The sequence below is a fragment of the Pteropus alecto genome, unplaced genomic scaffold, assembly GCF_000325575.1.
Source record: "Pteropus alecto unplaced genomic scaffold, ASM32557v1 scaffold76, whole genome shotgun sequence".
NCBI classification, from domain to species: domain Eukaryota; kingdom Metazoa; phylum Chordata; class Mammalia; order Chiroptera; family Pteropodidae; genus Pteropus; species Pteropus alecto.
Genome location: NW_006443138.1, coordinates 29,103,486 through 29,126,008, shown reverse-complemented (window position 1 = coordinate 29,126,008; position 22,523 = coordinate 29,103,486). Strand labels below are relative to the sequence as shown.

Sequence of the window (22,523 nt, the reverse complement as noted above, 5' to 3'; positions counted from 1 at the left end):
CTCCAAATGCAAACATACCATAATTGTTGCTATCTCCTCGGGATTGTCACCATCTAAATCAAATTTGAATGTAACCATTTTCCGATTGTGAGTCTCTAACTGACATTCTACTACCCGGTCTCCTTTATTTGAAACCTAAAAAGAAAAAAGAAAAGGTACTTCATACTTCAGAAGACCATAATCACCTTTGCTACTGAATATGAGAAAGTAATGCAGATTATCACTTGAACTTAAGCTTGCTGTTATCGATATTCCTTGAAGCACTGGTACTCTGCCTCTTAAACTGGTAGCAACAACACCTTAAGAAAATATCAGTCTTAGAGATAACATACTCATCTTCCACTGAAGAGTCTGGAAGGAATGTAAAGCTTTTGTTTTACAAATTAAAACTGTTCTTTTTCTAAAAGGTAAATAGAGCCTCATCACAGAAATATGGAATTTAACAGTATCATTTGGGTGATTAGAAGATCCTAAAGTTTCATCAATATACCTGAGCCTTAGAAATAGTTAAATAATATTATTATCTGAAACCACAAAATCAGCAATACATACATTCAAAATTCTCAATTTGGGGCGTGAAGTCTTTTCATGACGAGAGCGACTTCTTACAGATTTTCGATAATGCCGTTTTGCAGTTCTCCCTTCATGCCTTCCACCAGATGATGGCACATTCTCATTGCCATCGCTCATACCTGAAGCAACATCTGAATGTGCACTTCAAAAAAAGAAGTTCAGTTTACAATATGAGATATAAAGGTTTGAAATTTTAAAGTTTCATACCATACTACCTACTAGTCAAGGATAGAAAATTTTACTTTCACATACCTATCTATAGAAGAGACCAAAGTGGCAGGCTGGGTGGGCTGTGGCTGTGCTACCGAAACTGGCTCTGGAGGAGCAACTTGAGAGACTCCCTGAGTACTCTGTGAATAGAAAGGATAATTCAAATCTTGGTAGTAACAGATTTTATTATTCCCCATTCCCAAAAGCTGCTTGATATTTCCTTATCCCTCCTCTAAGTCCTAGAAGCACTAAACTTACTAGTAATTCTCAATATTCAGCGTCTAGATACAGTGGTCTTAAAATTCCAAAGGAAGTTTCTAAAGCTAGTCTCTGGTATGGTGTAACATCAGCCAACACAGTTGCTAGGTAGTAAGAAACTACAATTTGCCATGCAGCCAGCATCTTACTAAAAGTGTGCAACAGGGCAGGCAGACAGAGCAAAGTGCAAAAATGATTTAGATCTTTCTCCTAGTAGGGCAAAAATTACTGGGCGCACAGCTAGGTAAGATAATCTTACGACTGCCAATGGCAAGAATTCGTGAAAGGATAAGAATAATGGCTCAAGTGCTAGCTAGAGAAGTGAAGTGCTAATAGGGTTAATCTCCAAGGCACACTCACTTCCCAACAGAACAGCCAGTGGCAACAAAGCCCCCACATTGGCATTTCATTCTGCTGTAAGAAAAAGTCATTTAGATGTTAGTTTGAAATAGTCTCCAAATGAGTTCTAAACCAGGGAACCTATGTTTCTCCTCTGTAATTTTTATTCCATTATATTTGTTTTAGATATAAACATGCAGAAATTCCATTTACCTCCAGAGCTGCTTGCTGGGAGGATGCAGTGGGGGCTTGTGCTAAACTCACTGCTGGTTGGGACACTTGAACCTGTCCTCCTACACTGCCCACAGGAACCAAAAGATTTGATTCCATATAAGGCTGCACCACTGTAGGAAAGTAACCTGGTGTAGCTAATGCTTCTGTCGGCATTGGAGGGGATAGGACTGTAGAAGGAATGCAAACAGAAGCCACGCTGGAAGAGGGAGCAATATTTGAATCTCCTGGGTATTGTGGTGGCAGTCGAGGTGGGAAGCCCTGCGACAGAAATGAGGAAGGTGACTTAGTGCAAGTTGGGTCATCAAATTAGCAAAACAGCAAGACATGCAAAAAAATAATAATAAGAAAGAAAGAAAGAAAGAAAGAAAGAAAGAAAGAAAGAAAGAAAGAAAAAGAAAGAAAAGAAAAAGGACATATTATTGAATTGTACACTCTAAACCTACATAATTTTATTAACCAATGTTGCCTCTATGAAAATAATAAGAAAGAAAGAAAGAAAGAAAGAAAGAAAGAAAGAAAGAAAGAAAGAAAGAAAGAAAGAAAAAGAAAGAAAAGAAAAAGCACATAGAAAGAATAGTAGCCCAATACCTTTCTAAATAATTTAAAGATTTAAAGATGATTCTTGAAATGAAATGACAGCTTTCTATTTAGGGAACAGGACTCTACAAGTATACTTTAAATTGCTTGTTTTTTCCTCCTGGAGCTTATTTAAATAGGAAGAACAGACATAATTCCTTCTAGAAAAATATCTACTTTCTAGACAATCTTAAATGGGAAAATACAAAAACTCTTCAAGGTGTCAGTCATTCCAGTCATATGATGACATGCTAGCTCTTTTAAATCTAAGCCCCAAAGCTTTTTATTAATACCATATTGGTCACTCTATTTACTCTATTACAAAAGTAGCTGTAAGTACTCTATTATTAGCCATATCTAGCATTCAATTAGCTTATATTGAGTATCAAGGGAACCATTTTTCTCCTAAGAGGTGTCCTGAGAAAAATGGAAATGAATCATCAAAAATCATCACCTTATCCTTTCTCAGAATTTTACTTTTTAGCTTCTCTAGTTGAGATCAGCAACTTTTGTTATTGTTAGTTATTCTGATATTCGACTATCAGATTTTCAAGTCCTTGATGGTCTCCTATTAAGAACCAGACCCTCTGGTCCCCTCCTTTTTGCTAGCCAACACAATACCTGGTATAGAACATCTCCAGAGGGAAGTGGAACCTCAGCAGCTTGTCCAAGGTTAGCTGGTATTCCCATGGACTGAACTGCTGGCTGCAGGAGCTGTGGGTGAACCTGACTTGGCAGCTGAGTCACAGGCTGCAGAAGGGCTGGTAGCTGACTAGGAGCCATAGTTGATCCCCCTGGGATTGCGGCTGCTGTAGCAGATGAAGCCAAGGTGAGCAGAGGCTGATTAAGGCCAGCTGCAATTGTGATGGGAAGGGTTGAGAAACCTGTCTGAGCCGCGGACACATGAGGAGTTGATACAGGAATTTGAGAGACAGGGTACTGAGGGAGTAAGGAAGTAGGAAGTGGCTGTCCCATAGGGAGGAAATGAGCACCAGAATGCACTGGAACAACTGAGGGTTGTGTCGCAACTGAGATCTGAGGTTCGCCTTGGACAGTTGGTACTGGCTGGGAAACTGGAAGCTGAGAAGGTAAAGAAAAACAAAAAAGAGATTTAAAAAAAATAAAAAAGCAAGGCTGCCAAAAGCAAGATTTATGTATTAGCCAAAAAGAGGGAAAATTAAAAAACAACAAAACAAAAAACCCTGCATACATTTAGTGTAAGTTAATATGTCACATAAAAATAGGGAAAGGATAGCAGGAAACAAAGAGGCTGATAGACTGGCTACTGTTCCAAATCTTTCATTGTAGAAAAATTTGCTAATGCTTCATTGTTCAATAATAAAAATAGGACCCTTTCATAGGCAAGCTTTTTTTTGTTGTTTTTTTTTTACAGCTTTACTGAGATACATTTCACATACCATAATTCATTGACATGTTTGCTATCACTAAATCTATGACTGCGATTACAGTAGTTACTGAAATTCAAATGAATTTCTTTCTTCCAAGTGGAATTAATATTTTATCCACATTGATTTTAGTGTAACTCGGGCATATAAAAATAGGTATAATTACTGTATTTCAGGTAATTATTCCAGGATACAAGCATCTCACTCCACCACCTTGTCTCATTTTAACATTTGTGAAACTGAGATATATTTTTACAATTAATGGTATACTAGTACTCAGTGATACATAAAATAATAGTATATTTTACAATTAATAGTATCTCAGATGCGATGAATTATGACAGAAACAATACATTGTGCCAAAATCCAAGCACAACAAGGCCCAAAGTTAAAGCTGAAAAAAGGTCATTCAGAACATACCTTCTACAGGGAACTTTCCAGGTGATTGGAAAGACGTCTTAGAAAAAAACACCATTCCATACAAGAGGTTTTTATGACTTACTGTCAAGTAGTCAATGAGGGAAAAAACAACGCATAAATCTACTTGAAAATACAGCATAGGTGCAGACCTACAATATTAGATACAGCTGACACAATTCTAGAAAATGGCATAAGTTCAGTTACCCAAGTACCCGTATTTAATCCATCAGTTCTAACACCTGTTGAACTGGCTGACATTTACATTAACCAATGCATATGCACAAAAGGAGCAATTTTCCACTAAATGAATCAAAAATGATTGCAGAGAAAACAACCAACTTTGATATTTCACCATCAGAGAAGGTAGAAGCCTATCTACATGAAATGACAAGTTACATGGGGTTCCCTTTTAACATCCTTTTAAAATTAAGAGTTTACCTGTTTTCCAGCTGATGCTTGAGGCAAGACCTGTGGAGCTTGAGGCTGACTCACTGGCTGTGCAGTAGTGGCCTCACTGGAGGTTGATGTCTGTGGAAGTGAATACTGTACTGTTTGTTGAGGAGGGGCTGTCTGCTGTATTCCATGCTGCTGAGAATAAAATATAGTTATTCAATTCTATTTCAAATCATTAATAGCATGTTTCTAAGGAAAGATGTTTGCCTAAGGCCTTCAGTACCTGTAAATGATGACAATTTTGTAATCGAGACATGCACAAATCCAAATTCATCAACTCCCCTTTATATTTCTCTTTTTCTTCTGCTGTTCTTTATTTGTGATGGTACGACCAAGAACAATGAACCGATGTTTCAAAACTTGAGTCACCACTGGTTCTTCACCCAACATTACCCCCTCACCCCAATAGGAGGTCATTTATAAAGACCTTTAGATACCATATCCAAATAGATCCTTCCTCATGTAACCCAACATCCCTTGTTTTCTTATTATTTGGTATCGGCTCTCACTTTGGTCCTATCTCAAACTGATCTAATCTTCCTTTAATCTCTTTCCTTTAATCTACTTTATAAACTGTTATCATCAACTTGTTTGAATAGCTCTGATTATAGCTATAAAAAACCTTAGAGACTGCTCATTTTATGGCCAAAATAAAGTTTCCTTTGTAAATAAGGATACTATCACTCAACTCAAAGTGGGGCAAAAGGAGTGACATTTGGGGAATCAACCATGTGCTAGGCACTTTGGTATAAAACACCTAAATTTGATGCATGGCACATAATTGTACCCAAATACTAACTTTTGTAATAACTTAATGGCCCCATCTTGCGTAACAAAAATCTGAACTTCATAACTTGACTTTCAAGACTCTCTAATACCTGTAACATAACTTAAAATTTTTAATACAAAAACAACACTTGTTTGCAATAAAAACTTTCAATTATAAAGTTAAATGAAAATACCCCAACCTCATTTCTTCAGTGCCAACCACTATTAATGGTTTGGTGCATCACCGTTATGAAAATTTTTTCTATGCATAAATGGTCATTTACATACAAGTACATTTTTCTTTGTTAAAACAAAACCAAAAAACATGCCCATTATATAAATACTGTTCTCTAACATGTTATTTTCATTTCATTTATCAATAGCATCAATGTCTTAATACTGAATATTTTGATTGATTTTTTTAGCAAAATAAAATCACCAAAAGAACCCTGAAATATAATGGTGATGGCAGTCATGTTTGTTTTATTCTTACATATTTCTGATAATTATTATTTTAATTTAAAAAATGAGGAACAAATGGCTGCTGAGTTATATAAAATTTATTTTCAGCAACTAAAATACATCATATGAATGCAACTATAAGGTAACTCTGAATATAAGACAATTTCCCCATTTTCTCATTGAAAAGAACAACTAAAAACTAGAAAACCTTTTTGGTCAACCTGAATATCTTTAAACTTTAAGGAATTTACATGGAAAAATCTACAATTATCTAAGTCATAAATTTACATACCTAAATAAGATATCATATTATATAAATATAGTAATTTAGAAATACTGCTCCCCATCCATCATTCAAACTCTTCACATATAATACACTAGTGTCTTTATCGTCACTGGAGCTATGCTATGAATGCTATAGTCTTCTGGAGAATATAACACTTTTCCTGAAAATTGTGTCTTGAGATAAAATTTGCTGTGACAAGCATCTGTTTGAATAATACTAGCATAGTTGGATTTTTTTTTGCAATTGTCTTATAGAATATAAGACAGGTTATAGAATATAATTCAGGTTATCACCAATTTTATTCCATTAACATTTTTGGGAGGAGGGTTAATATTTTTCCCTCCCTACTTAGAAGAGATATAATTTTTCTCCTTTCATGACACAATTAGGTAGTAGCTAAATGGTGAGCTGCAGAGTCAGACTACTTGGATTAAATTATGTGTCTCCTCTAATGAGCTGTATAAGCTTGGGTAAATCACTCAGCTTCTCAGATCTCATCTCAGTTTTCCCACCTGTACAATAAAAATAACGATAGTACCTACACTTACAAGGTTCATATAAGTATTAAATAAAAATACAGGTTAGTGCTTTGTACGTTGTATATAATGTTAGCTATTATCGCTATTTGTTTTGTAGGAATGGACATAAGTCTACTAGAATATTTAGCCTCCCTAGAAGTAGTCATACCTGGTGCAGCTTGGGAACTCACGGCCTAGCTAGGTCCTTAGGGGCTAACCCATGGCTCTTCAGACCATAAACACAATTAGAAAAAATACTGCTTAATTAGTTTGGGAGTATGTATGAGGACAGTAAAACCTGAGCAGTTTTATAGACATAAATCCTCACTCTTAGCTTAAAATAATTGAGGTATGTATGCCAGTTGTTTAAGGAGAGCATTTAAGGAGAAGGGGCATCTTTGGGTAGGTCAGGAGTATATGGTGATTTTTTTTGTGCACAATCACATTGGCTAATTATCAACAGGTCAGCCAAACAGGTATTGTTTGGCATAGTTGCTTAGCAGAATGATTTGCATAAACTTGCCTCATGAAACCAGGTCAAACCAGCTAATACAGACTGTGTACTATCTGTTGGACATGAGCACCTAGTGAAAAAAACATTCATGAGCCCCAGTTGAATAAAAAGTAAGAAATACCTGAAGAGTATACATGTGCCCTATGAAAGAAATTAAGTAGGGTAACTCATGACCTTGCTGGTGGCAACAAACTACTAAGTTTCCTGGCAAGAAGAAGAAGCTATTATTGGTACCTCAATATGATACAATATACCACTAGAAGGGTCTACTTATAAAAACATGAAAAAAAGCAATCCTTTATTCATTATATACAGGTCAATGCTTTGTACATTGTATATAGTGTTAGTTATTATCCTTATTTGTTTTGTAGGAATGGACATATGTCTACTAGACTATTTCAGAAACCCATGAAATAAAGTAAATTTCAGCTAAAGTACCTTCCTTTCACTCTAATAAAACTAGAGATATGGTTTCCTAAGGGGTTAGGACCTGACAGTACGTAAAACAAAAATCACATCTAAAAATAGACAGACTCTACCCAATAGCACAGAAAGTTTACAGCCTTTTTTCTTATTTTTTAATATGGCACCCCACTACACAAAACAAACAAATGCAGCTTCTTGGGTATCTTTGCAGAATCTTAAGTCTCCGTAGAACTCCGTAGAACTTTAAACTAGAAGAAAAAACACTTCTAGATATCTTGAATTTTGGCTTGTGATTTTTAGTTCTACTCACAGGCTATGTGATCCTGGAAATATTAAATAGTCTAGATCACATACACTTTTGGAGGGTTCGATTTTATGATTCTACTTAAATATCATGCTACATTTAAAATAATTCAAAAATAAAAGTATCTCAAAAAAATCACAAACATAAATTAATTTTTGTTTGTACTGCAGGGAGAGCAATTTAGCTATTTTTTCCCCAGAAGAGTCAACTACCTAATTCTTTTTTTCCCCCTCTTTAATCCGCACCCCACCTTCCACCGCTGACCTATAGATGTTGCTGTCTTCCCTTAAAAACTGGATCTCTGAAGGCAGGGAGTCTCCTCTTACACGCTGGGAGCGTGCACCCAGGGCCTAGTGCCCCTGGCACACTTGGGGGGGCCTGGCGCACCCGACCTAATTCTTTTAACCTGACATTTATGGAATTGCCCTCCTTTATCCCCGCATACTTTTCTCACCATTGAACTAAATGGCTTATTTCATTATCTTCTTCATTTGGTAGTAAGTATACATATATATGTCCAAATATAAGTTGTATAACATATTTCTTTGGAAAAGGAGTACACACTTAAATTTGCTCAGTTTCTTGGTGTTGCCCTGTGTACAAAATAAGCATATTAGGAGACTGGTATCCATGATAGTGCTTCTGTCCTCAACCAGCTTTATATAACTTTTAATTTGTATTCTTATTAAAGGCTGTTAATATAATTAAAATAGAATTTGTTAAAGCTGGCAAAAATGTGACTACTCAACTATAATTATATAAACATTCACATACTTGACTGGAAAAGAGGGCAGGAGCAAGAAAAACATATAATTCCCCACCCTTAAATTCTATAAGACAGAGGTGCTCATCAAAGAGTTAAATGTATATATAAACAAACTAATCTTGTACAAGGAACACCTGATCTTAAACGAGTAACAAATGACTACATGATCACATGCTGGATCAGATGCAGGCCATTTGTAATAAGAATTAAAAGCTTTGTTTTAAAAATTAATAGAAACAAGCCAATTTATAATTTGGTGGTTCAAAAATTTCACAGGGAACTAGCAATGAAATAGCTCATTATGAAGTTTTTATGACACATGTAGTAACTATAAATTTTATTTCAAACAGCCAATAAAGATGCAATTGTGCCAAAAAAGCATTCCCATGCAAATTGCTATTAACTAATATCAGTGATGAACTATAGATATTTCATTTTAGAATTATCATTTTTACTGTTGAATATATCAGCATTGTATTCAAGTCTTGAGTTCCACGAACCATTGGGAACAAATCATAAGTTTAACATTTTTTTAAAAAGTTCCTGAAGTAGTTGTTCTTAGGCCTTCATACCATGCCTCTTAGCATAAAATCTGATGTCCCATCCCACAAATTAGAAATAATGATAAAGGAGTGGAGCGTTACTAAAGTTAAGCACAATGAAAGCAATGACAAAATGATCACAAATGGACAAGTCATAAATAGAGTAGAAACAAAACTGGTATTATTTGTATTGTTAAATTATGTGCAGAACTATCTGTTTAAGAAAGCAGATAAGTTATAACATATTAGTAACAATGATTCTTTTAAATTTCAATGTATGTCTAATCCAGTAACTGTTCAAAAATACATTAAACAGAAGATTTTCTAAAATGTTACTGAATATAAGAAATGTTATGCCTCTTGGTTTTCCTTTCATAAGCTTAGCAAGCCATTTACATCAGAAAACTAATTCAAGTAAGATGTAAAACAGCATATTGACTTGCGAATCCATAATGTGTAACAATGAGTCGCTCTCACCTGCTGAGGATGTTGTATAGATTGGGAAGATGAAACCCCTGTTACACTACTTGAGGATGGTTGACCCTGGCTCTGCCCCTGTGCCTGAAGGAAAGAAGTAAACAACAAATTAGAGAAGCCCTAAAGTCACTAAATATGTAGGAAGGTCAGGCTTTTGCAATACATATTAAGCTTCTGAGAGTGTGCTAGAGTAAGATGAAACATTAGCTTGATAAAGTATGTTTGGGAGACTGTTGGGCATCTTTTGTAAGAAAAGGTTAGAGAAGCACATACTCTGATCCCATGCAAAAACCACTGATGGTTAAAACAACCAACCACTTCTGCTCAGGCTATATTTTTACTGGACAAAATGTAAGATTCATAATACAATTGTTATTGAAAATAATCAGGAAATGTGAAAAAAACTCTTATGTGAACAATTGAAAAAAAAGGGTATTTGATAAGGATAATGTGGTTCCATTTGCTATTTCTTGTACTATCATGGTGACTTTTATCAAAAATGTAAAAAATTTGTTATCATCAACTGCCAAGCACGTATAGCAATGACTCTCAAGGGACAATTTTGCAACCCCTTCTCCTGCCCCCAGGGACATTTGGCAATATCTGAAGACATTTTTGGTTGTTATTACTGGGGGAGATGGCTGCTACTGGCAGCTAGTGGGAAGAGGCCAAGGATGCTGCTAAACATCCTGCAATGCACAGAACAGCTACCCACAACAAAGAATTATGCAACATAAAACATCAATAGTGCTGAATTTGAGAAATCCTAACCCAGAAAAAGTTACACAACTGAAAAAGTGAAAAATCAACACAGGACTTTATAAAGGTAAGTTAAGGAAATGAAAAGGCCCACCTTTGTTGCTCCATTTCAGTTTAGAGGGGTTTCTTTGAAGATTACTTGGCTATGACATCACATTCCACTGCATCTTAACCACTACAAGTATTCATCCTTTCTGCAATATGTCTGTAAATTAACTACCTGATTATTTGAAATTTTATTTTGGAACATTTAAAGAATGGCTGGCAGTGCATTAAAATTTACAGTGGGGGCTGACAACTGGTGTATTGATGTAAGTATACTGTATGCCCATGCAGTATAATTTTCAAGTTTCTGAATCTTTTTGATCCATGGTACTATTCTAAGTAACTGATATTTTACGTATACTCTGACAGTTTATACCTCCAATGGGGGAACACCTTAGGAAGAAAGTACGAAGAACATATAGTACTTTATAAAAGAATGGAATATTTAAAAGATCCAAATGATGTCTTAAATATATAACTACACAGGCTCCTATACAGATTTTTTTTTTAGGCAAGGCAACCCGCGGTTGACCTCACAGATTGCAAGGACCTTGTCAGCTTACAATCCCTTATTTTTTATGCCTATAGCACCTTGTCTTCCTAGGTGGTCTCTCGTCCAAGTACTAACCAGGCCCAATCCTGCTTAGCTTCCGAGATCAGATGGGATCGGGCTTGTTCAGGGTGGCATGGCTGTAGACGCCTATACAGATTTTATAAGATATATACATTTAACAAAATGTATAAAAGAAATACATGAAATAGTTAATACTGACTCCACTTCTTTAATTCTATTATGTCCATTACTTTGTCTTTATTTCCAAGAGTACACAAGACTCATAAATATAAATAACAAAATTTAAGTTTATTCATGAAAAAACTAAGGCCTGGGATAGCTCATGTTCCTTAGCTTGCAACGTATATCACAAATTCTTAAAACAAGTTAAAAAAAACCCCACCACTCACATTAGATTCTGACTTAGTTGCTAAAACTTAGAATCAGTGAATTTATGGATTAACATTTTATTTGGACATATAATACATAGCGACTTTTTCCACTGATGCCTTTTTAAAAAGGCATCTTCATTTGTTAAAACAAATTCCTAAGATGTTTTCCTTTCCCTGTCTTTTCAAATCTTTCCACACTAAAAATGTTATCCTTTCTATTTTTTTAAAACTAGGCATGTTTATTTCTAGTGAGAAAGAAATCTCACATTACTACTTGTAAATAATCAATGCTGAGTCAACTTTACATTACAGACATTTGCATTTTCACTACTAGTTGAAAATATTCTATAAATGGATAGAATTGATTTTGACAAGAGACTAAAATTCTAGTCGTGTTCTCTTTTCCAAGGCTTTGCATATATTATAGGTAAATTAGGCAGCTTCTCTCTATTTGGTCCTTAAATACAAGTTTATATTATCCCCTAAATGGAGAAACACTACCAATAAAATGAAATAATATTCTTCATAAATGGAATGGAGGGATAGAACACGTAAATGTAATGGTGCATAGTAGGGTAGTTTAAAAGAATTGTGGAAGTTTTCCTATAACCTGTGGATGGAGTGCAGATCCTCCTGAAGAAAATGAGGCAGATAAAATCTGCTGAGATGTGGTTCCTTGGGGGAAACAGAAGAAAAGTGGGGATTCTTGTAACACTGTCTGAGGTAGACGGATAAAGGGTAATGAGACGTCAGAGCCAAAAGGTGCAGGTGCTCCCCCTGTAGGGGGAGGTGACTGAAAATCACTGGGGTCTGAAGAAGTAATTTGTGAGGAATCACTGGAATATTCTGGGCTTCCTATTGGCCAGTTCTGTCCGATAGGCTCTACCACAGAAACAGTCAATTCTGGGACATGGTAATTATGCTGTTCTTCAGTCACAGGCTGCAGGCGGCCATGTACTCCAACTGATTGAGGAGGTGGTTCTTCCTGATTCAAGTCCACCGCAACCTGTCGATTTCGGTAAACACGCTGAGGTAAAACTCCTCCTCCTTCTCCTGAAGAGGAGCTTGGAGTGTGAACATGAAATTCAAATACACAATTGCTTCTGTTCTCACTGTTATGAGTTAACACAGCGGGTGCAGAATGAGGAACAAAGACAGGGTGAAATTTCAAACGTGTAGCATCTGTACTGATAGGTGCAGAAATACTAGAGAGGGGAGATCCTGGACTCAATCCAGAATCTAATCTTAAATTCTGAAGGTGTCCTACCAAGAAAGCCTGTCCAGATGGAAATTCAAAGACAGAACTTGAAGTAGGGCCCCCTTGTACTGGCTTCTGTTCAGGTATCTGTTTCATAGGACTTGACAGTACTGGTGAGTTGTATGGAATACCCTCATACTGTTCTGCCACCTGGGCCTGGTACTGTACCCCAGCTAGATACACTGCTTCCTGAGGAATAAAATAGTGAGCTTCTTCTGGAAGTACTAGTCCAGGTCTATAGTCACTGTAAACTTGAGCTGGTTCAAATATAGGATTGACCTGTATATCACATGGCTCTCCGGATATTCTACTGGTTGTAGAACCCAGCATAACTACGGCCTCTGGTGTCCAGTTAGTTGGGCTGCCACCAGGTGGAAGAAGATTTTGGCCAACAGTCCTCAGCAGGGGTTGGAAGTGGTGAGTTTGAGCTTCCAGGAAGGAGGTGCTCTTACGTCGCTGGGAAATGGCCACCTTCGGTGGACAGGTGGGAGGTGGTGAAAAAGAAACTGGACGTTCATGAATAGTTGGGAAAAATATCTGTGATTCTGGGTATGTTGGGGTCCCCCCACACGGATGCGCCATGGACTGAGGCTGTATCAACATGAATAAGACAAGTAATTCATACATTCATATGTGAAATTACATTAAACATGCACAACTGGGTAGCTCTGTGTAACTCTATGAAACAGTTACACTAAATTTAAAATTAATAAAGAAATAACAATACTTTTTGAAATTATGTGCATAGTAAAAATCCATTAAATACATCCAGGGTCCATAAAGTTATTCTGTGGGACTCTTTGCATCAGATAAAAGCTGCTTTTCCACAACTTTCCTTTCTCAAAGGAAATGGAAGAATTTAACTTTGTAAGTGATTACTCTGTTTTTACCCACAATTAATATGCTTACTCTTAAGACTTACTATAAATTACATCAGTGGAAAAAGAGTTAAAGGAAAAGAGTTAAGGGCGGACAATAAGCCCCTAAATTTTTATAATGTAAGCAAAGTGCTTCAATTTAAGCTATTGTACAAATCTACCTATATTCTATATTCTTCTTACCCTGTGCTGTTAAAGGCTTCAGTGTTATTTTATCAAACAATCATATATCTTCTAACTAGAAATCAGAAGAGGTTTTTAGTGGACAGGAAAAAACACAACTTCACTAGTGACAGTAATGTCTTTCGCTGATCTATCCCAAACTAGATGCAGTTTATCTTACTACACGAAACATGTTACAGATGTCAAATCACTGAATATCCACCTTTCTGATCCTAGTTAAGGGTTGAAAAATTCGGTGTTCAAATCAGTTGAAAAGTATAACATAAATAACAGCTGATTTGATTTAACAGCACTTTTTTTGTTCACAGAAGCAGTTCTAGATTTAAGGCCCTAAATTTAGAATCCTATCTTACCAAATGCAAACAATGCACACTAATAATTCACTTTCAAGGGCTCTTTTTAAAAAGAGTAGATCGATTTGTTTCATTTTTTCAGTAGGGAAGACCGCTATCAAATTAGCAAAATGGCTCAAGTGTTTCTTCTTCACAACAGCTAACAGGGTCTCTATTAGTATCCAAAAGCCATAAAACACTGTATAGTTAATTATTCTACTAGGTAAAAGAAGATTTTGGGGCTTATGTATCAGACTGTTAACTACAATCTCTAACTGGAAAAGCAACAGCAAGGTCCCACAGTGTTTAAACTTTTAAAGCTAGACCTTTCACTCACTATGGGAAAAAATGGACTCATCTAGCTTCATTGGTGTCCTTTAAAATAAAGTAAGGAGAAAACATGTTTGGGTAATGTGTGATAAAGAGAAAATATACTTTTGATTAGGACAACAATGAGTTTAAAATTAAATAATAGACATATACTTTGCTAGAATATGAAAATGCAAGGATTTGTGTATGTCAGTAGGGAACAGGAGAATATAATTAAAGGTAAATTTTATTGTGCACACACTGATATGTGCCACAGGTGTTATAAGCATTCTCTCTCATTACCTCCTTGCTTTTTTTTTCCCTTTAAGCCTTACAATAAAAAAATTTCCTGTAGGAACTGGTATCTTAAAAGCATAACATATTACTGGGTTTAGTCTTGTTCTTTATTTAATCTTTATTAAAATTCTTGATGCCTGGATGTATTCATTGGTAGTAAATTTTCATTTGTCAGGAAGTTTATGGTTACATACAGTACTGACAAAGAGGGAAGGCAGGCTGGAGCGTCGGTGCTTGCGCTGAGAGGCAGAGTGCATAGGCAGGACACTCTCCAATGCTTTAGAAAGCTTTTCGGCAAAAGTTTCCTCAGGGGCAGTCCGAAGGAGGGAAGGAGAAAGAGGTGCAGACAGCACTGGTGGTGGGGTGGAAGGAGCACTGGGAGAGATGCGGGACAGAAAGGGAACAGCAGAAAGATGGGAAACACAAACCGACATGCTACGGCCACGACGAGGCTAAACAGAAAACAAACGTATACATGAAAAACACAGTACTTTGAAAGCAAAATAACCAAATGTACAATGATAACAGGGCATAGTTGACACAAAGAAATGTTCCATTCTCCCCTAATTCCGCAAAGCCAATTTTGTGAGGAGAGATATAATTCCATAAAGCACATCTGGAAGATCACATTAATCGCTCTCTATGTTGTTGGTCAAGTACAGGTTTATTTTATGAACAACTATGATAATGATCAATTATCTTCCAAAATATTCTGAAATAACATGGATTGTTATGAATGTATGAATAAGGATGGGTGACTGACTGAGGCAGCAGGTCAGGGAAAACAATAAATATTGGCTTGCAGTTTCCATAAACAAGATTAAACAAGAATGAATTCTATTAGTTTAATGTAGATTATATGATAGAGAAGATTTGTAAAGACTGGGTCACTTTGCAGGAACTCTGGAAGCCTCCAAAAAGGTTTTTCAATTTTATTTTAGAAGGCATCAGACTAAGAAAGTTGTTGGCTCACAGTATTTTATTTATTAAACTTGCCTATCTTAATGTGTAAATGCAAAAAGTTATTTTCTACTAAAAAAAGCATTAGCTTTCTAGAAGTAATTCACAATAGATATAGGAAACATTCTGTATTTTTACTAAAGCAGTCAATGGAAAATGTCTTAAATGTGAATCTCTGAAGAATAACTTTAATTTTTTTTCGGGCATATTAGATATCCAATTTAAGTTTATAAAGTTTAAGGTACCTTAACACAAAAGTTTTAATATAACTACAAAGCAGTACCTCTAATACTGTAAGATTGTCGTAAACAAGTTTGTTATTTTCTTTTAGATATTGTAAATGGTAACTAATTAAATTTTCTTTACCAAAACTGGCTGCATAGAATGCTTTCAGCCAAATTTGCGGCCCACCAAAAGCAAGTATGTAAGTATCACCATATGATTACTTAGTTTCATTCTTGGTTCTCTTTTTCTCTACCCATTTCTCTTTTATTCTAATTTTAAAATTCCACTTATAATTGATATAATCCACAGTAAAATATTTCTGGAATAAGAATTATAAACTTTTTAAAATCCTCAATATTTAAGAACTCTTCATGATACCTCCATAGAATATTATTAAAAAGCAAGACTGTCATTAACAGCCTGCTTTTAGAGTATCAATAAATATAGCAAAGTTTGTGGCTCGAGTATTTAAAATCTTCATAAATGACCATTCCATTTCCTTTTCTAATACTGAGACCCAATGTTCATGACCCTATAATGGGGGAAGTCAAGAGATTAAAAAGTTAATTGTGATGACTCAGGAAAATAATCAATTGTAAGAGTAGAAAGTGACATGAAATGCTGACAACTAATATTTGTCAAATCACAGAAATACATCTATACGATCTAAGAACTTTATAAAGTTCTTCTAACCTAACCTATTTTAAAAGTCATAAAAGTAGATTGTTAAAACATTAGTATATTAGTAGTTTTCTTTGTGCTACTGTGGCCATTCATCTTGAGACCTAGATGGAGGACTGATAAATGGACTCTGAAACAAACAAAACATCTTTTATTCCAAGCTGTAGGATAAAAGACCAGAGCACGCAGAATTATTTTAAAAAAAGAGATTTTCATTTAATGAAGAGCAAGAGTTCTACAAAATTCAGATTAAAGCTTTCTGAGAAAGAGGGAAATTTGGCACTAAACAAGAGCTATACAGTGACCAATTATTCTCCAATTCCTTCCTGAAGCAGATGATATAGTTTACTTCTGAAGACTTCATAGAGGGTTGTCAAAAGAAATGGGATGTTATCTGATGATCGACTTTAACATTCTCTATATGAGAAGAGTGTCTAATGTAAAACGTGGGTAATAATGTATGTATGTGTGTGTGTGTAGATATGTGTGTGTGTGTATAAAAAAGCATAAAATATTTCAGGAAATAACCTCCAAAAGTTGATTCTGAAAATAAATCAGTAATAAAACAGATACCAAATAAAGGGGACAAGCAAATGAACATATATACCAGGGAAGGAACTTGTGTCTGACATAGACTTTAAGGAGGAACACGCATAGCAACTGATGATTAACTAAACATAAGCGCTAAATTAAATGGTCACACAAACAAAGGATTCCTTCGCTCTGGAGGACTTACATGCAGCATTCTATAATGGTCTGAAGGTCTTACCTGTATTTTTATACAACAAGTAATTTTACAGAATATACTTAGTAATTCTTTTAATAAGTAAGCTTTTGAAAAACTCTCCTCACCCCCACCCCCAAAACATTTGTATGTCCAACTTATGCTGCTCTGAACAATTTCAACTCTAACATGCTAAAGAGAGCATTATCTTTAATCAAACGCAGCACAATCTAAATCTTGTACATACTTTCTTCACATAGGAAGTTCAGCTAATTCCCCCCTCTACACGCACACACATATATATCCCCTACTCTGCCTGAACTACTCTAATTGTATGCTATTATAAACCTATTTCCTTCAGAAATACGAGATTTATATTTTCTACCTGAGACTTATGCTGTTACTTGAATAATATAAAGAATTTGAATTTGAATTTAACACATTATCTATTGGCTCTTATTATAGGCTTACCACTCTCTTATGCAGTTACTTACCATACTTGAGGGTGGATATACAGCATGGGGCTGAGATTGTGCTTGGACAATAGAAGCTGTATGTCCTGGGAGTGTGCCAGTAGAATGTGCCTGTTCATGTTGGGAACCATATGAAACTGTCTGTTGGCTGCTGACTCGAGATTCTGTGAAGACAGAAGATCCCTGACCACTGTCAACAGTCCCATCAGCTGAAAAAGAAATGAATTGCCAAAAAACAAAGAGAGTCAAATTACAAAAAGGAGGTTCATGTTTTCCCCATCACAAAACTTTAAGGTCAATTAGTTTTTTCTTTGCACAAACTTAAACTAAATAAAATGTGAACACTAGTTATTTTACTAAGTATATTTCTATGTTTAAATGAGAGTTCCAAATGGAAAAGAGTTTTAATGTCTTAAAAAAAAATTCCCTGGCTATCACAGACTCTTATTACTTGAAGAATAAGGGAAATAAAAAGGAATGTTGTTAGTCAGTCTTAAGTTTGACACAACTTTCACAGTCTTAACTTTGGAGGCCAATGGTTCTTAGTATTAAGTAGGAAGTTCAACTACAGAAGTCTCATTAGTTTCTACTTTATGTTATTCAGCTTTGCTAAAAGAGCTAAATCAGATTAATGGGTTTAATTTTAAGTAGCTAACATAAACGTGTTCGTTTTTCATTAATTATATTGGAATTTCTAAGATGAAGGAACCTTAAAATCATTTTATATCCCAATCACATTTCCTTACTGTCCCATACTTCTTTTCTAGTGGTCATGGACCTAAGAATAGAAAGAAAAGATAGATGGCAACAATTTCAAATTTATTTTATGTTGGATTCATCATTCAAAACCAAGAGGCCAGTGCAAAACCATTAAGAAGAAGATAAAAAGTCAATTATGAATATCCTTAACATACTTGTCTACTTCCTAAAATACTTACATAACACAGATACACTAGGTTGTTGGTACTGTAGTTGTTGATGTTGGTCTGCCTCAGGTTCTTCAGGTTCTACTTGTGTAGAAACTGAAGCTGAAGTGGCAGAGGCAGTAGGTATGCCGGTGCTAGCAGAAGGGAGCTGCTTGATTCCTGCCTGGGAAGCACTGGATTGTTGTTCCACTTGCTGTTTGAAACTGCTCTCTTCCTGCTTTCTTTTTTCTTGCTCCTCCCGCACCAATTGCCGCTGCTCTCGTTTTCTCTTAATTAAAGACACTCTATCTTTGATGGCTTTCGCCATGGTCTTGTGATCACCTTCACAGACATACCCAGACTCTACCTACAGATTAAAAAAATGCATTAGGAAGCAGTAGGATATAAAAGAAAACAAACCAAATATAAAACAAATAAAAAATAGGCACTTTTGGGGAAAAAGCAGAGAAGACAGGGAAGAAAGAACTCTGTAAGGATTGGTCTTAAACTGTGGAATTACTGGTCTACATTATGTATTTCCTCACTATTTGTGTAGATACTCCTGGGGTAGGTGCCAGGACTTTTGTAGAAACTTGCGGAATGGGTGTACCTTTAATCCTTACAACAAAAACAACAGGGAACCTAAAACCAAGGTTTTTAAACCAAATAAGGCTCATTCTACTCTATTCATTCTATTTCCCACTCATGTGTAACCACTAATATTAACCTGTGTTGCTTTTACTTCCTTTCACTAGGCAACCAGTTAACCAGATAAAACAACTGTGGTAAATATATAAAGGTTAAAAAAAACAAAACACTTCAAACAGCATGAAAAAACTAAAATAAATAAATATCTATTTCATACTTGACTCATTCTCAAAGGCAACTACTATTGAACGGTTCTTAGAAATTCTAGTAGAGATATTCTGTGAGTATCTCTGCATAGGAAATGGCTATTTTAGGCACTATGGCAAACCTAAAATTGCTTCCTTTTTGAAAAGCGATCTTTTAGAAATACTTCAAAAAATGATTCACCAAAGGCTGCCTACTAATAATTTATCTTGAAAACCCTTTTCAAAGTAAAAGCAATTTATGATCTATTTATAGGGTTCATCCAGATGACTGAATCAAGGCTAATGTATTAATATTTAGAAAACATAGCTTGTCATTCTAACAGAAATAGACTTAAACAAATTAGGAGTCATTCAACATCGCAGACTTTCAAAATTAATTAAGAATGCATTCTAGTTTGTTCTTTCTTCTCTCTCTCCATCTTTATATTTTACTCTATTCTATCCACCCATTCATCCATACCTATACATATCTAAGTCTATATACCTTTTCCTCAAATAAAAATACTTTTTGGGCTGTTAATCAACACAATTTTTTATCAATGGGATATGCCAACACACTGCTTTATAAACTACTTTTCACTCAACAATATCAATGTATATAAACCTATAGCAATTGTTAAATGGCTGATTAATAATTTACCATTTCTTGAGCAACATCTTCTGGCACATCCCTGTCCAGGTCAAAGGAAAACTCAATAGCTTCATTGTCTTTGTATTTTCCCTTTAATTTCTTAATATCTTCAATACGTAGCCATAATTTAATGGCTATCTTTTCTCCATCATCTTCTTCTGCTAATTCTACCCGCACCCCTGTTTCCTCCTGGAAGAAGGCATGGTTCAAAAGGTCTTTGATGGAGTATCTTCCAAAGAGGAGGGGAAAAAAAAAACAAAACAAAATGCCATTAGGTTGAAAAGATCATTTTCAAGTGTGGCTGATTATAATTATGCTTGGAATAATGAAAAAGGACTATGAAAAGAAAATAAAGAAAATTTTATAATTCATTTCTACTTGTTCCATTTAAATAGTGATTATTGTTTTACTCTTAAGTTACAGAACTTCGTAACAATCTCATTTATGAGAATTAAAAGTGATACTTTTTAAATCTAATGATCTAATTTCATATTAGTTAATAATGTACTATCACTAGCAATACTAAAATTATCATAGCTTCAAAATACCACATCATCATTTATAGTTAATAAAAAGCCTTATATATATGATTTCATCGGATCCTTAATCAACATCCAATGAGATATCCTAAGTATTAGAAAATGGAGGTTAAGAGAGCTTGAAAATCTTGCTCATAGTTATAAAAGTCATAAATGGTGGAATCAAAACTCGAAAATAAATCTTTTGATTTCAAATTCTACTATAGCCTTAATTTACCACCCCAAATTCTCTTAATTCCTTGTTCAATAATTTGTGTACTAGGCAAGCAAAAGTCTGATTGTAGAACAATCTTCTTTAGATAAACGGTCTCAAATACCAGTAATCTAATAAACTGTTCCATCCAGAAAAGAAATAAGAAAAGACTGGAAACAAATATTCCTTTGATTATAGTAAAAAAAAGTTCTTAAAGAGATCAAGGACTCTCCTTTCCTATCAGTGTAAATAAAAATAGAAACTCAAACTAAATTTCTACTAAAAAGCCTTAAAGATCATGATGTTAAGTGCTTCCAAATAACAAAGTTATGAAAAGAGTATGTGACTGGAGAAGTGAAGATAGGAAATTCTTTAATTTGGTTGATATACTTGATTGCCCACATTCTTCAGAAAGTAGACTATGCTCAACTTACAATTTATATTTGTATTAGCTGATCTACTTTTTCTTTTTTGGAGGGTGAGGCAAACGGTGAAGGTAGATTATTTTTCAAAAACAGACATTGGAATTTTGCCATGCCTAACGGGTGATGAATCAGCTATATGGCAGATCAGATACCTGCCACTCCTTTGAGAAAAGCCCTCTGTTAGTACAAATGACTAAGCCAGATCTCCTCCTAAGCTTTGGGCGAAGTCGTCTCTTTTTACTCAAAGGAATTTTGATGTTTTGCTCTTCTTCAATTCTGGCATAATAAAAGCAAATCAAGACCTGTATAGTTGAGCCTATTTTAAAGAACCAAAATTTTAATCCACCTTTTAGAATTCAATGGATAAAATACTAACACAGATATGCTGTGTTAGAGAGAGATTGAACCCTACTGAGTTTTATAAATCATGTTGATGCTTTAAGTGAGTAGTCCTCATTGAATGTAGTAGCTATGTTTAAAGTAGTTCTGGTTTAAACTCTACCAAACCACATTTTTACAACATTCCAGTATATCAAATCTGAATATTACCTTCAATGGATAGAATTCTATTTTTAAAGATATCACATGACATAAATGGATAAACTAATCACAAGTAAAGTATTAAATACACCTTAGATTTAGTGTTGTATTTAGAGCATGTTCTATTTTAGGTTTTTGCTTAATCAACAGGTCAAAAGAGGCAACTTACCTTTCATCTTTGTTTTGCCGAATGCAACCTTCAATAATTTCCTTCACTTCAGGAATTGCTACTTTGTCAAAACTGGCTGGTTTCACTCCCTGAAAACCATAAAAACAGTGACAAAAACATATTAATGAAGACAGGACCTTTGAACTTTGACTTTCAGCTGACTCTTAGATTGCCTTCTTATTAACCTGGCTTTTTTTCTGATTTGTCTGCAGGAGCTGGTTCATGCAAGCTCACAGCTGGGTAGTGACAATTAAGCTTCCACAAGAAAATAAAAAGGACCGGTTAGGTAGTAAGGTCACTTACTTCCATGGCCTCTACATGTGGATAAGGAAAAATTTAGGCTATTGTCAACATCTGCTGTATTTCAGGTAAAGGGAATTATTGGCTAAAAGGAAAGCTAAATGTTAGTTGGTTAGAATATCTTTTGTTCAACCTTATTCCCTAACACATTAATCAACACAGCATTTAACTATTGTGAACAGTGAACTCAAGTGTGGGCATGAATGCACGCTTAGTTTGGCAGGTACTCTATTATTACAGTACCCTTTAACAAACTCAGCAAGGAGTTAAGGATTTGGATTGGTTTGGCATGATAAACTGAAGAGCAAACTGTCTTACATATGAAACATAAAATGAAAAGTGATATATCAGACCCATATTAAAGAC

At 35.1% G+C, this 22,523-nt stretch overlaps 1 protein-coding gene and 1 pseudogene across 11 annotated transcripts in view; both read right to left on the bottom strand.

Annotated features, from left to right (window-relative positions):
- WNK1 (WNK lysine deficient protein kinase 1) overlaps positions 1-22,523 on the bottom strand; it is a 133,075-nt gene that overhangs the window by 24,058 nt on the left and 86,494 nt on the right. For 4 of the 11 annotated variants that reach the window (XR_003043597.1, XM_025040972.1, XM_006923880.3 and 1 more), the window contains exons 5-15: positions 21,858-21,946; positions 20,001-20,220; positions 18,540-18,873; positions 17,623-17,810; positions 9,533-9,616; positions 4,455-4,604; positions 2,812-3,270; positions 1,594-1,872; positions 826-923; positions 553-715; positions 19-135 (exon numbers count right to left, since the gene is read on the bottom strand). Coding sequence is in view for 10 of the 11 variants with exons in the window: in XM_025040972.1 (XP_024896740.1) it covers positions 19-135; positions 553-715; positions 826-923; positions 1,594-1,872; positions 2,812-3,270; positions 4,455-4,604; positions 9,533-9,616; positions 17,623-17,810; positions 18,540-18,873; positions 20,001-20,220; positions 21,858-21,946 (2,181 nt within the window). In the remaining variant the exon portion in view is untranslated. Of the gene's footprint in view, positions 1-18; positions 136-552; positions 716-825; positions 924-1,593; positions 1,873-2,811; positions 3,271-4,454; positions 4,605-9,532; positions 9,617-11,891; positions 13,131-17,622; positions 17,811-18,539; positions 18,874-20,000; positions 20,221-21,857; positions 21,947-22,523 lie in introns of all 11 variants that reach the window. The other 7 variants (XM_015598457.2, XM_015598453.2, XM_025040970.1 and 4 more) reach the window with 7 other exon arrangements.
- On the bottom strand, positions 10,916-11,034 carry LOC112472354 (annotated as a pseudogene).